Genomic DNA, 16,206 nt, shown 5'->3' with positions numbered 1-16,206 from the left:
TCTGCGCGACCTATTGTAGGTGTGCATGGTTTGGTTGTACTTGTGTATCGTATTATATGATTTAATTGGATAGCATACAAACAAAATCTTTTCACTGTCCCACAATACACATTACAATTAAAAAAAAACAATGTTCAAAGCTATCTGTGCAAGTTGGCCTGCTGTATTTGAAATTGGACATTGCAAGTTCAAGTTCAAGAGAGTTATATTGTCATGTGTCCCTGATAGGACAATGACATTCTTGCTTTGCTTCAGCACAACAGAATATGTAAGCATGAATACAGAACAGATCAGTGTGTCCATATACCATTATATACATATATACACACATGAATAAATAAACTGATAGTGCAAATAAACAGATAATTGGCTATTAATGTTCAGAGTTTTGTCCGAGCCGAGTTTAATACCCTGATGGCTGTGGGGAAGAAGCTGTTCCTGAGTCTGGTTGTTGCAGTCTTCAGGCTCCTGTACCTTCTACCTGAAGGTAGCAGGGAGATGAGTGTGTGGCCAGGATGGTGTGGGTCCTTGAAGATGCTGCCAGCCTTTTTGAGGCAGCGACTGCGATAAATCCCCTCGATGGACGGGAGGTCAGAGCCGATGATGGACTGGGCAGTGTTTACTACTTTTTGTAGTCTTTTCCTCTCCAGGGCACTCAAGTTGCCGAACCAAGCCACGATGCAACCGGTCAGCATGCTCTCTACTGTGCACCTGTAGAAGTTAGAGTGAGTCCTCCTTGACACACCGACTCTCCGTAATCTTCTCAGGAAGTAGAGGCGCTGATGTGCTTTCTTTATAATTGCATCAGTGTTCTCTGACCAGGAAAGATCTTCAGAGATGTGCACGCCCAGGAATTTGAAGCTCTTGACCCTCTCCACCATAGACCCATTGATATAAACGGGACTGTGGGTCCCCATCCTACCCCTTCCAAAGTCCACAATCAGTTCCTTGGTTTTGCTGGTGTTGAGGGCCAGGTTATTGTGTTGATGCTGTTCTTCTGAAATTGAGCAGGCCATCATGGTGCACATGAGGTGGTGTGTGATCTATTTGTTCAGGCGCTGCCTCAAAAATGCTGCCAGCATCATCAGAGACCCACAACACCCTGGCCACGCTTGCGTTTCACGCCCGCCGTTGGGAAGAAGTTACAGGAGCCTATAGCGTCCATGTTCAGAAGCAGCCTCTTCCCAATAAACACGCTACAAACACCAACTGAACTGTGAACTTCCTTGGTTCCACCGAACCTTGGGCTTTGTTTTGTTTTTGCACAATATTCTTGAACTATTTTTGTTTTATAGACAATAGGTGCAGGAGTAGTTCATTCGGCCCCTCGACCCAGCACCGCCATTCAATGTGATCATGGCTGATCATCCACAATCAGTACCCAGTTCCTGCCTTCTCCCCATATCCCCTGACTCCGCTATCTTTAAGAGCTCTGTCATTTTATTATGTCAATACTATGTCAATATGAAAGTAAGCATGCAGTTACAGCAGGCAGTGAAGAAAGCGAATGGCATGTTGGCCTTTATGCTATGAGAATGCAGGGTGACTTGGACAGGTTGGGAGAGTGGGCAGATGCATGGCAGATGAAGTTTAATGCGGATTAAATGTGAGGTTATCCACTTTGGTAGCAAAAAGAGGAAGGCAGATTACTATCTAAATGGCGTCAGGTTGGGAAAAGGTGAAGTACAACGGGATCTGGGGGTCCTTGTACATCAGTCTATGAAAGTAAGCATGCAGGTACAGCAGGCAGTGAAGAAAGCGAATGGCATGTTGGCCTTTATAACAAGAGGAGTCGAATATAGGAGCAAAGAGGTCCTTCTGCAGTTGTACAGAGCCCTAGTGAGACCACACCTGGAGTATTGTGTGCAGTTTTGGTCCCCTAATTTGAGGAAGGACATTCTTGCTATTGAGGGAGTGCAGCGTAGGTTCACAAGGTTAATTCCCGGGATGGCGGGACTGTCATATGCTGAGAGAATGGAGCGGCTGGGCTTGTACACTCTGGAGTTTAGAAGGATGAGAGGGAATCTCATTGAAACATATAAGATTGTTAAGGGTTTGGACTCGCTAGAGGCAGGAAACATGTTCCCGATGTTGGGGGCGTCCAGAACCAGGGGCTACAGTTTAAGAATAAGGAGTAAGCCATTTAGAACGGAGACGAGGAAACACTTTTTCTCACAGAGAGCAGTGAGTCTGGAATTCTCTGCCTCAGAGGGCGGTGGAGGCAGGTTCTCTGGATACTTTCAAGAGAGAGCTAGGAATGGGGTACTGATTGGGGATGATCAGCCATGATCACATTGAATGGCGGTGCTGGCTCGAAGGGCCGAATGGCGTACTCCTGCACCTATTGTCTATTGTCTACTGTTGTGGCTGGGCATTCAGAACCGTCGTCATTGGTCGGGACTTCACGTGGCCAGGGTGTTCGATCGCTGGCTTTTGAGATTAATCAGTAGTTAGTGCTCCTCGCATCTACAAGAGCTATAATAGTTAATTCTTGACTAGGTACGTGGCAGTTTGAGCATTTATTTTCGTTAATAAATAATATTTCCCTCACCCTGCCTGGTCTCACTACAACGTCTTGTTTAGTTTTCAGATACAGCGAGAAAACAGGCCCTTCGGCCCACCGAGTTGGCACCAACCAGCGATCGCCGTACGCTAACACTATCCTACACACACCAGGGATAATTTACATTCATACCAAGCCAATTAACCTGCAAACCTGTACGCCTTTGGAGTGTGGGAGGAAACCGCTCCCAGGAGAAAACCCACGCAGATCACGGGGGGGGGGGGGGGGGGGGGAGTACAAACTCCGTACAGACAGCACCTCTACTCAGGGTTGAACCCGGGACTCCAGCGCTGTGAGGCAGCAACTCTACTGCTACTCCACCGTTTGCTATTGAGTGCTGTGTTTACACATCTGTTGTGCTGCTGCAAGTAAGAATGTCACTGTTCTGGTTTGGTACATGCGACAATGAAACACTTAGACACTTGCAACTGTTAGATGTTTTAGTTCAGCTTGATGGTAAACGATATTCATCTCTTGGTTATCTGCAGCTCCCTGGTGCTGGAGGGTGTTGATCGACAGAGCACCTGCGAACTGGAAGTGGATGCCGTTGCAGCTGACATCTTAAATCGCTTTGAAATCGAAGGTATTTGTTTTTTGCCTACAGTTAATACAATTCAAATCTACAGCTCTCTTCCACTACAATTTTCATGCAGAAACGTACTTTCTCTTTATTTATGAAAAATGGAATTGCTCTTTATCATGAAGATAGGCATCAAGTGAATGAATGAATGAATAAGTTTATTGGCCAAGCATTCACATACAAGGACTTTGCCTTGGTGCTCCGCCCGCAAGTGACAACATGACATACAGTGACAGTTAAGAATGATGCATAAAACATTAAACGTTAATAATAAAACATTATCGATTAAACTTGTGAATGAAATAAAATACCAGAGCAAAAGGAGGCTACAGATTTTTGGCTGTTGAGTAGAGCAACTACTCGTGGATAAAAACTGTTTTTATGTCTGGCTGTGGCAGCTTTGACAATCCGGAGTCGCCTTCCAGAGGGAAGTGATTCAAAGAGTTTGTGGCCAGGGTGAGAGGGGTCAGAGATGATCTTGCCCGCTCGCTTCCTGGCCCTTGCAGTGTACAATTTGTCAATGGGGCGAAGGTTGCAGCCAATAACCTTCTCAGCTGATCGGACGATTCGCTGCAGCCTCCGAATGTCTGAGCCAAACCAGACCATGATGGAGAAGATGAGGACAGACTCTACAATTGGACTATCATTGCCTGGGGCAGATTGTGCTTCCTCTGTGCTGGAGTAACACAGTGCTTCAGAACCCATGCCACTCTGACCACGCTCTCCTTTCACTCCTTTGCTGGCGTCCTTTACGTAGCGACTCTTTGCATACCTTGGTAAACAATTTGACTGTGTCTTGTGACGTTTGCGATTGCTGAGGGTCAATAGACAATAGGTGCAGGTGTAGGCCAATCGGCCCTTCGAGCCAGCACCGCCATTCAATGTGATCATGGCTGATCATCCCCAATCAGTACCCCGTTCCTGCCTTCTCCCCATATCTTTAAGAGCCCTATCTAGCTCTCTCTTGAAAGCATCCAGAGAACCGGCCTCTGAGGCAGAGAATTCCACTGACTCACAACACTCTGTGTGAAAAAGTGTTCCTTCGTCTCTGTTCTAAATGGCTCACCCCTTATTGAACCGTATCTAGCTGTGTTTTATCATTTGGATGTAGATAGGGAGTCGTGATGCAGCTCTATAAGGCTTGACATAGAACAGTGGGCCCAATAACAGGCCCTTTGGCCTTCATTGTCTGTGCCGAACACGATGCCAGATTAAACTTATCTACCTGCACATGATCCATATCCCTCCAAACCCAGCATATCTAGATGCCTATATAAACGTCTTTTAAATGCCACTATTGTATCTGTCTCCACCCAGGAATAGATAGGATAAACACACAGCTTATGTTACCCAGAGAAGGGGAATCAAGAACCAGAGGACAGGTTTAAGGTGAGGGGGGGAGGAAAGATTTAATAGGAACCTGAGGGACAACTTTTTTACACAGGGGGTGGTCAGTATATGGAACTAGCTGTCAGAGGAGGTAGTTGAGGCAGGTACTATCACGACATTTAAAAAACGTTTGGGCAGGTATATGGATAGCCAAGGTTTAGAGGGATATGGGCTAAACGCAGGCAGGTGGGACTAGTGTAGGTGGGACATGTTGGTTGGCGTGGGCAAGTTGAGCCGAAGGGCCTGTTCCAACACTAAGATTCTATGGCTACCCCAGCCAGCGTGTTGTAGACACCCACAACCCTTTGTGTAAAAGACAGGCCCTGCACATCTCTTAAACCTTGCCCCTCTCACCTACAGCAGTGCCCTCTGGCATTTGTTTTGTTTTTTCCCTACTGGGTAAAATGTTCTGATTATTTACCCTATCTATGCCTCTCAGAGTGTTATGTTGTTCTACCAGGTATCCCACACAACCTTTGGTGTTGCAGAGAAAGCAATCCAAGTTTGTCTAACCTTTCCCCATGCCCCCCTAATCAAGGCTTCGTTCTGATAAAACTTCCATTGCCCCCTCTCCAAAGTCTACTTGGCTTCATTGCCAGGGGCATTGAATATAAGAGTCAGGAAGTCATGATGCATTTCATTAGGGCCTTGGTTAAGCTGCCTTTGGAGTATTGCCCGCAATTCTGGTCGCACCACTGCAGGAAAGACGTGGAAGCTTTAAAGCCCTGTCCCACTGTGCGAGTTCATTCCAAGAGTTCTCCCGAGTTTGCCCTGATTCGAACTGGGAGATTTACAGTAATGGCCGCTCGTCGGTACTCGGGGCTCTCGTGGACATTTTCCAACATGTTGAAAAATCTTCACGAATTTTCCCGTGCTTACCTACCATTAGCGAGTCTTCTCGAGTACCTGCCGTTAGCGATACGAGCCGCTAAGAGACGTCCCCGAGCTCCGACGTACCCGCTATGTTCATTCTCCGTGCTTACCACGAGTTTGATTTTTTTTAAACTCGGGAGAGCTCTTGGAATGAACTCGTACCGTGGGACAGGGCTATTAGAGAGGGTGCAGAGGAGGTTTACCAGAATGCTGCCTGGATTGGAGCGTTGCCGCTACAGGCAGAGGTCGGATAGACTTGGATTGTGTTTTTCTCTGCAGCATCAGAGGTTGAGGGGAGATGTGATAGAAGTGTGTAACAATACGAGAGGCTTAGATATGGTGGGCAGAACCGTTGTTAAAGCGTGGAAATGTCCAGCACCAGAGGGCATGGCTATTAGGTGAGAGGGGGAAAGTTTAATGGAGGTGTGCGGGGTACGTTTTTTTTAATGTCGAGAGTGATGGGCGCTTGCAATGCATGTTTGAGGGGAGACCTGGTGGAAGTATAGATCGGCTTCACAATCAAAATACAAGTCAAATACTGCAGGACATAACTTTGAAGACGAGAGGGACAAAGTTTAAAGGAGATGTGCGGGATAATTTATTTTACACAAGAGGGTGGTGGGTGCCTGGAACGCGCTGCCAGGGGTGGTGGTGGAGGCAGATACGATAGTGGCGTTTAAGAGGCTTTTGGATAGGCACATTGACATGTAGGGAATGGATAGATATGGATCACATGCTAGCAGATGAGATTGGTTTAAATTGGCATCTTCAGGCTGAATCTGTGGATATCTCTGCCTCAGAAGAGGCCAATTCTCTGGATGCTTTCAAGAGAGAGTTAGATAGAGCTCTTAAAGATAGCGGAGTCAGGGGATATGGGGAGAAGGCAGGAACGGGGTACTGATTGTGGATGATCAGCCATGATCACAGTGAATGGCGGTGCTGGCTCGAAGGGCCGAATAGCCTACTCCTGCACCTATTGTCTACTGACATTGTGGGCCGAAGTGCCTGTTCCTGTGCTGTTCTGTTCTATGGTGTACTTGGCTCGATTAAGTAATCGATGACTTTTGGAATGATGTGCTGATTCTTTCCTTTTGTGTTTCATTAGCTCAGGTTGGCAGAAACCCTGGGTTGCAGGCCATATGGGATGATGAGCAGCAGCGACGTCGTGAAAACAACATGCCCTCGCAGATCGAATCATCCAATTCACCGGGTAACCATTTGTATATAACAGCACAACATTCTGTACCTTCTGTATGTATAAACAATAAACTATGTCCACAACATACATGGGACATAGTAAATGAAGCACAAATATGTTAAGATTGTTAAGGGTTTGGACACGCTAGAGGCAGGAAACATGTTCCCGATATTGGGGGAGTCCAGAACCAGGGGCCACAGTTTAAGAATAAAGAGTAAACCATTTTGAACGGAGACGAGGAAACACTTTTTCTCACAGAGAGTGGTGAGTCTGTGGAATTATCTGCCTCAGGTGGAGGCAGGTTCTTTGGATGCTTTCAAGAGAGAGCTAGATAGGGCTCTTAAAAATAGTGGAGTCAGGGGACATGGGGAGAAGGCAGGAACGGGGTACTGATTGGGGATGATCAGCCATGATCACATTGAATGGCGGTGCTGGCTCGAGGGGCCAAATGGCCTACTCCTGCACCTATTGTCTATTGTCTTTTAAATATGTGGCTTAAACATACGCTGTAGCTCTTTGGGCACCAGAGATCTTCCGTTTTTTTCCACGCTCCAAAGACATACAGGTTTGTATGTTAATGGGGTTGGTATTCCAGGCTGCGTGTTCAAATCACGTCGGGGTCACCAATGTAGCGGCACCAAACGTGGTGAACAAACAGTTGCTTTATTCAGACATTACATGGTTGGTGTACATGCAAGTTTGGTCCTCTAACACTGTCGTTGCTGCTGCTGCTGCTGAGCGAGGGTGTTGTCTCGAGCTCAGCTACCTGCCGATTCATGATCTTAAGGTGAGATCTGCTTATGTAGCAGGACATTCCACTTAATCCATGACGTCACATAGAAACATAGAAAATAGGTGCAGGAGTAGGCCATTCGGCCCTTTGAGCCTGCACCGCCATTTAATATGATCATGGCTGATCATCCAACTCAGTATCCTGTACCTGCCTTCTCTCCATACCCCTTGATCCCTTTAGCCACAAGGGCCACATCTAACTCCCTCTTAAGTATAGCCAATGAACTGGCCTCAACTACCTTATGTGGCAGAGAGTTCCAGAGATTCACCACTCTCTGTGTGAAAAATGTTTTTCTCATCTCGGTCCTAAAGGATTTCCCCTTAATCCTTAAACTGTGACCCCTTGTCCTGGACTTCCCCAACATCGGGAACAATCTTCCTGCATCTAGCCTGTCCAACCCCTTAAGAATTTTGCACGTTTCTATAAGATCCCCCCTCAATCTTCTAAATTCTAGCGAGTACAAGCCGAGTCTATCCAGTCTTTCTTCATATCTTCCTCATCCCAGGAATCAGTCTGGTGAACCTTCTCTGTACTCCCTCTATGGCAAGAATGTCTTTCCTCAGATTTGGAGACCAAAACTGTACACAATACTCCAGGTGTGGTCTCACCAAGACCCTGTACAACTGCAATAGAACCTCCCTGTTCCTATACTCAAATCCTTTTGCTATGAATGCTAACATACCATTCCCTTTCTTCACTGCCTGCTGCACCTGCATGCCTACTTTCAATGACTGGTGTACCATGACATCCAGGTCTCGTTGCATCTCCCCTTTTCCTAATCGGTCACCATTTAGATAATAGTCTACTTTCCTGTTTTTGCCACCAAAGTGGATAACCTCACATTTATCCACATTATACTGCATCTGCCATGCATTTGCCCACTCACCCAGCCTATCCAAGTCACCTTGCAGCCTCCTAGCATCCTCCTCACAGCTAACACTGCCCCCCAGCTTAGTGTAATCCGCAAACTTGGAGATGTTGCATTCAATTCCCTCGTCCAAATCATTAATATATATTGTAAATAGCTGGGGTCCCAGCACTGAGCCTTGCGGTACCCCACTAGTTACTGCCTGCCATTGTGAAAAGGACCCGTTTACTCCTACTCTTTGCTTCCTGTCTGCCAGCCAGTTCTCTATCCACATCAATACTGAACCCCCAATACCGTGTGCTTTAAGTTTGTATACTAATCTCTTATGTGGGACCTTGTCGAAAGCCTTCTGAAAGTCCAGATATAACACATCCATCCACTGGTTCTCCCTTATCCACTCTACTAGTTACATCCTCGAAAAATTCTATAAGATTCGTCAGACATGATTTACCTTTCGTAAATCCATGCTGACTTTGTCCAATGATTTCACCACTTTCCAAATGTGCTGCTATCCCATCTTTAATAACTGACTCTAGCAGTTTACCCACTACCGATGTTAGACTAACTGGTCTGTAATTCCCCGTTTTCTCTCTCCCTCCCTTTTTAAAAAGTGGGGTTACATTAGCTACCCTCCAATCCTCAGGAACTATTCCAGAATCTAAAGAGTTTTGAAAAATTATCACTAATGGATCCACTATTTCTGGGGCTACTTCCTTAAGTACTCTGGTTGCAGCCTATCTGGCCCTGGGGATTTATCGGCCTTTAATCCATTCAATGTACCTAATACCACTTCCCGGCTAACCTGGATTTCACTCAGTTCCTCCATCTCATTTGACCCGCGGTCCCCTGCTATTTCCGGCAAATTATTTATGTCTTCCTTAGTGAAGACGGAACCAAAGTAGTTATTCAATTGGTCTGCCATGTCCTTGTTCCCCATGATCAACTCACCCGTTTCTGACTGCAAGGGACCTACATTTGTTTTAACTAATCTCTTTCTCTTCGCGTATCTATAAAAACTTTTGCCGTCAGTTTTTATGTTCCCTGCCTGTTTTCTTTCATAATCTATTTTCTCTTTCCTAATTAAGCCCTTTGTCCTCCTCTGCTGGACTGAATTTCTCCCAGTCCGCTGGTAGGCTGCTTTTTCTGGCTAATTTGTACGCTTCATCTTTTGTTTTGATACTATCCCTGATTTCCCTTGTTATCCACGGATGCACCACCTTCCCTGATTTATTCTTTTGCCAAACTAGGATGAACAATTGTTGTAGTTCATCCATGCAGTCTTTAAATGCCTTCCATTGCATATCCACCGTCAACCCTTTAAGAATCAATTGCCAGTCAATCTTGGCCAATTCACGTCTCATACCCTCAAAGTTACCCTTCTTTAAGTTCAGAATCCTTGTTTCTGAATTAACAATGTCACTCTGCATCCTAATGAAGAACTCAACATATTATGGTCACTCTTGCCCAAGGGGCCACGCACAACAAAACTGCTAACTAACCCTTCCTTATTACTCAATACCCAGTCTAGAATAGCCTGCTCTCTCGTCGGTTCCTCTACATGTTGGTTTAGAAAACTATCCCGCATACATTCCAAGAAATCCTCTTCCTCAGCACCCCAGCCAATTTGATGCACCCAATCTATATGTAGATTGAAGTCACCCATTATAACTGTTTTGCCTTTGTTGCACGCATTTCTAATTTCCTGTTTGATGCCATCCCCAACTCCACTACTACTGTTAGGTGGGCTGTACACAACAACTGTGGCTGTCACGTGACAGCCCTCGTAACCACTGACGAGGGCTCGTCCGTAAGTGGTCTGACCATCAGCTGACGCCACAGTATCAATGTAAAGAAGAAATCCTTGCTGTCTCTGGAGATACAGTGCAGAAACAGGCCTCTCGCCACCGAGTCCGCACCGACCAGCGATCCCCTTATACTGACACTCTCACCCGGAGAAAACCCACTTGGTGACGGAGAGAGCTTACAAACTCCGCACAGACAGCACCCGTAGTCAGGATTGATGTTGGGTGTCTGGCACTGTAAGTCAGCACCTCTACTGCTAAGCCACTGTGCCGCATCCTGAGAAAAAGATGCTGACTGTTTACCTTATCTACAGTGTTTGGGACAAAGACCCATCATTTATTTATTTGCCTCTGGTTAAAGTGCACATTGTCAGCATTTAATAAAGGCCATTTTTATACATTATGGTTTCACCATGTAGAAATTACAGCAGTGTTTATACATAGTCCCCCCCATTTCAGGGCACCATAATGTTTGGGACACATGGCTTCACAGGCATTGTTGCTCAGGTGTGTTTAATTGCCTCCTTAATGCAGGTATAAGAGAGCTCTCAGCACCTAGTCTTTCCTCCAGTCTTTCCATCACCTTTGGAAACTTTTATTACTGTTTATCAACATGAGGACCAAAGTTGTGCCAATCAAAGTCAAAGAAGTCATTATGAGACTGAGAAACAAGAATAAAACTGTTTAAGACATCAGCCAAACCTTAGGCTTACCAACATCAACTGTTTGGAACATCAGTAAGCAGAAAGAGAGCACTGGTGAGCTTCTTAATCGCAAAGGGACTGGCAGACCAAGGAAGACCTCCACAGCTGAAGACAGAAGAATTCTCTCTATAATAAAGAAAAATCCCCAAACACCTGTCCGGCAGATCAGAAACACTCTTTAGGTCAGGTGTGGATTTGTCAATGACCACTGTCCACATGAACTTCATGAACAGAAATACAGAGGCTACACTGCAAGATGCAAACCACTGGTTAGCCGCAAAAATAGAATGGCCAGGAAAAAGGTCTTGTGGACAGATGAGATGAAGATTAACTTATATCAGAGTGATGGCAAGAGCAAAGTATGGAGGAGAGAAGGAACTGCCCAAGATCCAAAGCATACCTCCTCATCTGTGAAACATGGCGGTGGGGGTGTTATGGCCTGGGCAAGTATGGCTACTGAAGGCTCACTTATCTTCATTGATGATACAACTGCTGATGGTAGTAGCATAATGAATTCTGAAGTATATAGACACATCCTATCTGCCCAAGTTCAAAGAAACGCCTCAAAACTAATTGGCCGGCGGTTCATTCTACAGCAAGACAATGATCCCAAACATACTGCTAAAGCAACAAAGGAGTTTTTCAAAGCTAAAAAATGGTCAATTCTTGAGTGGCCAAGTCAATCACCCGATCTGAACCCAATTGAGCATGCCTTTTACATGCTGAAGAGAAAACTGAAGGGGACTAGCCCCCAAAACAAGCATAAGCTGAAGATGGCTGCAATACAGGCCTGGCAGAGCATCACCAGAGAAGACACCCAGCCACTGGTGATGTCCATGAATCGCAGACTTCAAGCAAAAGATATGCAACAAAATACTAAACATGATTACTTTCATGTACATGATATTGCTGTGTCTCAAACATTATGGTGCCCTGAAATGGGGGGACTATGTATAAACACTGCTGTAATTTCTACATGATGAAACCAAAATGTATAAAAATGGCCTTTATTAAAATCTGACAATGTGCACTTTAACCACATGTGATTTTTTTCTATTACAAATCTGAAACTGTGGAGTACAGAGGCAGATTAAAAAATGATGGGTCTTTGTCCCAAATATTATGGAGGGCACTGTATGCTTATACAGTAGATGCATCAACGATCCTTTCTCCACATCACGTTACTTTTTCAAAGATCTCAGATAAATTAGTTGACTATGTCTGTTTACTGTTCATAAGTGTTCAAGAAGGAAATGCAGATGCTGGAAAATCGAAGATAGACAAAAGTGCTGGAGAAACTCAGCGGGTGCGGCAGCATCTATGGAGCGAAGGACATAGGCAACGTTTCGGGTCTGAAGAAGGGGTTCAGCCCGAAATGTTGCCGAAATGTTACCTAGAGCAGCGGATCCAATAGATGAGGTTGGAGGAGGTGCCGGTGAACCTCTGCCTTACCTTGAAAGACTGCTTGGGTCCTTGGATGGAGTCAAGGGAGGAGGTAAAGCGACAAGTGTAGCATTTCCTGCGGTTGCAAGAGAAAGTGGTTTGGGTGGGAAGGGACGAATAGTGATTTGTGTACTTTGCACAGGCAGATGAGATTAGTTTAGATTAGCATTGTGGTTGACACAGACGTTGCCACCGGTACAGACATTGTGTGCTGAATGGCCTGTTCCTGTGCTCTATTATTCTATGTCTGTCTGAAGGTTATTGCATGCAATAAGAACCGATAGTCTGTGTTGGTGTGGGTAGAAGATTGGCTGGCTATCAGGGAACAGCGTGTGAAATGAAAGGTCATAGTTATACTACATGAGAACGTGCTCGGTGGCCCAACGCACCCACGTTTACTTAAGAAGCACTGAGCCCAATTTCTTGTATTTGGCTCATATCCCTCTAAATACTTTCCTAACCATGTACCAGTACAAATGTTATAATTGTACTTGCCTCTACGACCACCTCTGGCAGCTCTTTCTGTATACCCACCATGTGTTTATGGAAAAATAAATTACCCCTCAGATCTCTAAAGGGGCTGTCTCACTGTACGAGCTAATTCAAGAGTTCCCCCGAGTTTCCCCTGATTTGAACTCGGAGAATTTACGGTAATAACCATTTGTAGGTACTCGGGGCTCTCGTGGACATTTTTCAACATGTTGAAAAATTTTCACAAGTCTTCACGAGCTTACCACGTTTCCCGGGTACCTGTCGTTAGCGTTACGCGCTGCTAAGAGACGTCCCAAGTTCCGACGTACCTGCTACGTACATTCTACGTGCTGACCACGAGTTTGATTTTTTTTTAAACTCGGGAGAGCTCTTGAATGAGCTCGTACAGAGGGCCAGCCCCTTAAATCTTTCCCATTCACAGCTAAAACCTATAGTCTTCTAGCCCTCTAGTCTTAGTCTTTTTGCCAGGAGAGGGAGTCTATTTCCCTTATCTCTGCCTCTTCTTCTTCTTCTTCTTCTTGCGTTTGAGGCAGCAGAAGTCCGCAGCAGGGTGATGCCAGCCGGCTCGACATCCGTAGGTGCCCGCCCTAAAAAGGATGCATGCTCCGGGTTGGCGCCAAGCTGCGCCGCTGCTGCTGCTGTCTCTGTTTGTTGTCATTCGCCCGACTGAGGTCAGTTGATAGGGTTCACCACGGGGAGGTGGACAATATGAGCCCCCAATCTCTACCTCTCATGGTTGTATAAGCCTCTACGGTCACCCTTCAGCCTAGAGTAAAATCAGTCGCAATCTATCTCATCTCTCTTTGTAACTCAAGGCCTCCAGTCCAGGCAATAAACTATTCCTGTGAATCTTTTGAATGAGTGAATGAATGCTTTATTGTAACAAGTCACATTCTGTGTTTTGTATAACCAAGGTATACAAGGAATCGCCACATAAACTGCGTCAACAAAGTATCCCGCGCCAGGTTTTCTTTCCCCCTCCCCTTCATGGCAGTTCCCCCACATCGGGTCCCCCTTTGTTCCCAGCGGCGCATCCTCCGACTCCCACGTGGCCTGTCCTCGACAGCCGGCACCCACAACGATCACCAACCGACGCATCAACCTCCTCCAAGATCCCTATCGCTGCTTCTTGTAATTTTATATACTCTACCTGGTCTCTCTTCAACCTCCATGTTCCAGAGAAAACAATCCAAGTCTGTCCAACCTCTGATTGTAACTAATGCTCCTTAATCCAGGCTTAATGAAGAGCAGCTGTGCACCCTTTCCTTCCTGCATTAGGGCAACCCTGTGGCTTTTCTGCACCCTAACAATCATATCCTTCCCATAGCTTGGTGACTAGAACTCCACACAACACTCGCAGGGATGCCACATCAATTACTTGTACAAATGTAACATGACTTCCCCACTCCTCATCTTAATGCCTCGGCGATGCAGGTCCACGTACCTGACAACAAAGGTGCTGGAGTAACTCAACAGGTCAGACCTGGTGTGTCAGTTCCTCAGTCTGCACAAGGGCCCCTGAAACATCACCCATCCATGTTCTCCAGAGATGCTGCCTGACCCGCTGAATGACTCCAGCACTCTGTGTCTATCTTTGGTGTAGACCAGCATCCGCAGTTCTTTGTTTCTGCAGAATATGCTGTTACAGCTACAGCGAAAGCTTCATTAACGTCTTAATATATATTCCTAGTGAATTGAAAGGCAGTTCAACCTGTTGAAACAATGCCACCTCCCAGAACAATCTCATTCATTCCATTTGCCTGTATTTCCCTGTAAACCACCTCTTCTCTCTCTCTCTCTCATCCTGTTAATACTCCATGAATCTCTTACTTACCCAACAATACTTGAGACAATTTAAAGTAGCCAGTTAACTTAATACCCGGCATGTAAATGGAATTGAAAGCTGCAGCATAGCAACAGGCCCTTTGGCCCACCGAAGGTAGACACAAAATGCAGCAACATTGGAGAAGGAATGGGTGACGTTTCGGGTCGAGACCCTTCTTCAGACTGATGTCAGGGGAGGGGGCTGGACAAAGATAGAATGCAGTTGGAGACAGTCAGACTAATGGGAGAACTGGGAAAGGGACGGAGAGAGAGAGGGAAAGCAAGGACTATCAGAAGTTAGTGAAGTCAATGTTCATACCGCTGGGTTGTAAACTACCCAAGCGAAATATGAGGTGCTGTTCCTCCAATTTGCGCTGGGCTTCACTGACAATGGAGGAGGCCAGATTGGGAATGGGAGGGGGAGTTGAAGTCATGAGCCACCGGGAGATCAGGTAGGTTAAGACAGACTGAGCGGAGGTGTTCAGCGAAACGATCGCCGAGCCTGCGCTTGGTCTCGCTGATGTAGAGAAGTTGACACCTGGAGCAGCGGATACAGTAGATGAGGTTGGAGGAGGTGCAAGTGAACCTCTGCCTCACCTGGAAAGACTGTTTGGGTCCTTGGATGGAGTCGAGGGGGGAGGTAAAGGGACAGGTGTTGCATCTCCTGCGGTTGCAGGGGAAAGTACCTGGGGAGGGGGTGGTTTGGGTGGGAAGGGACGAATTGACCAGGGAGTTTCAGAGGGAACGGTCTCTTTAACGGTCAATTTAAACCAGCTTCTGCAGTTATTTCTTTCCTACACCTTTGGCCCACCGAGTCCACACCGACCATTGATCACCCGTTCACACTATTGAATTGAATTGAATTGAATTGAATTCTTTATTTGTCATTCAGACCTTTCGGTCTGAACGAAATGCTGTTGCCTGCAGCCATACATGTAATAATAACAACACACAATAAACACAAATTAACATCCACCACAGTGAGTTCACCAAACACCTCCTCACTGTGATGGAGGCAAAAGTCTTAGAGTTACTGTCTCTTCCCTCCTCTTCTCCCTCTGCGCCGAGGCGATACCCCACCGGGCGATGGTAAGTCAGTCCCGCGGTTCAAGCTCCGCGGCCCAGGGGTGGTCGAAGCTGCCGCCCTCCAGTCCAGCGGACGCAGTCTGTTGCCACGGGAGCTCCGGAAAACAGGCACCAGCCTGTGACCTGCGAGCTCCCAACATTGTCATCCACTGGCCCGCGGCCGAGCCCCGGATTCAGGTCGCCGCCGCCTCAGCCACCGGAGCACCGTCTCCGCCCCGCACCGGGCCGTCCTACACGGCAGCGTCTCAGCCCCGCACCGGGCTGCCACCACAGGAGCGCCTTCCAGCCGGGAGCCGGTCCGCCCTCACCGGAGCGCCTTCCAGCCGGTAGCCAGGCCACCCACACGGCAGCGTCTCAGCCCCGCACCGGGCTGCCCCCACAGGAGCGCCCGCATGGGAGTGTCTCAGCCCCGCGCCGTCCGCCCTCACCGGACGGCGCGGGGCTACTAGTTCTACATTATCCCACTTTCTCACCCACTTCCTTTGCACGCTAAGAGCAATTATTCTGACCAATTAACCTTCAAACCTGCACATCTTTGGAGTGTGGGAGGAAACCGGAGCAACTGGAGGAAACCCACAAGGTCACAGAACG

The 16,206-nt window shown here is 46.8% G+C and overlaps 1 protein-coding gene across 1 annotated transcript in view; it reads left to right on the top strand.

Moving 5' to 3' along the window:
• Window positions 1–16,206, top strand: part of rev3l (REV3 like, DNA directed polymerase zeta catalytic subunit) — a 219,476-nt gene that overhangs the window by 106,158 nt on the left and 97,112 nt on the right. Inside the window, exons 6-7 of the mRNA XM_033022004.1 lie at window positions 3,052–3,146; window positions 6,511–6,615. Of these exons, the coding sequence (XP_032877895.1) occupies window positions 3,052–3,146; window positions 6,511–6,615 (200 nt within the window). The remainder of the gene's footprint in view (window positions 1–3,051; window positions 3,147–6,510; window positions 6,616–16,206) is intronic.

This window comes from Amblyraja radiata, chromosome 5 (assembly GCF_010909765.2).
Source record: "Amblyraja radiata isolate CabotCenter1 chromosome 5, sAmbRad1.1.pri, whole genome shotgun sequence".
Classification (NCBI taxonomy): Eukaryota; Metazoa; Chordata; class Chondrichthyes; order Rajiformes; family Rajidae; genus Amblyraja; species Amblyraja radiata.
This window is presented reverse-complemented; position numbering and strand designations above follow the sequence as displayed.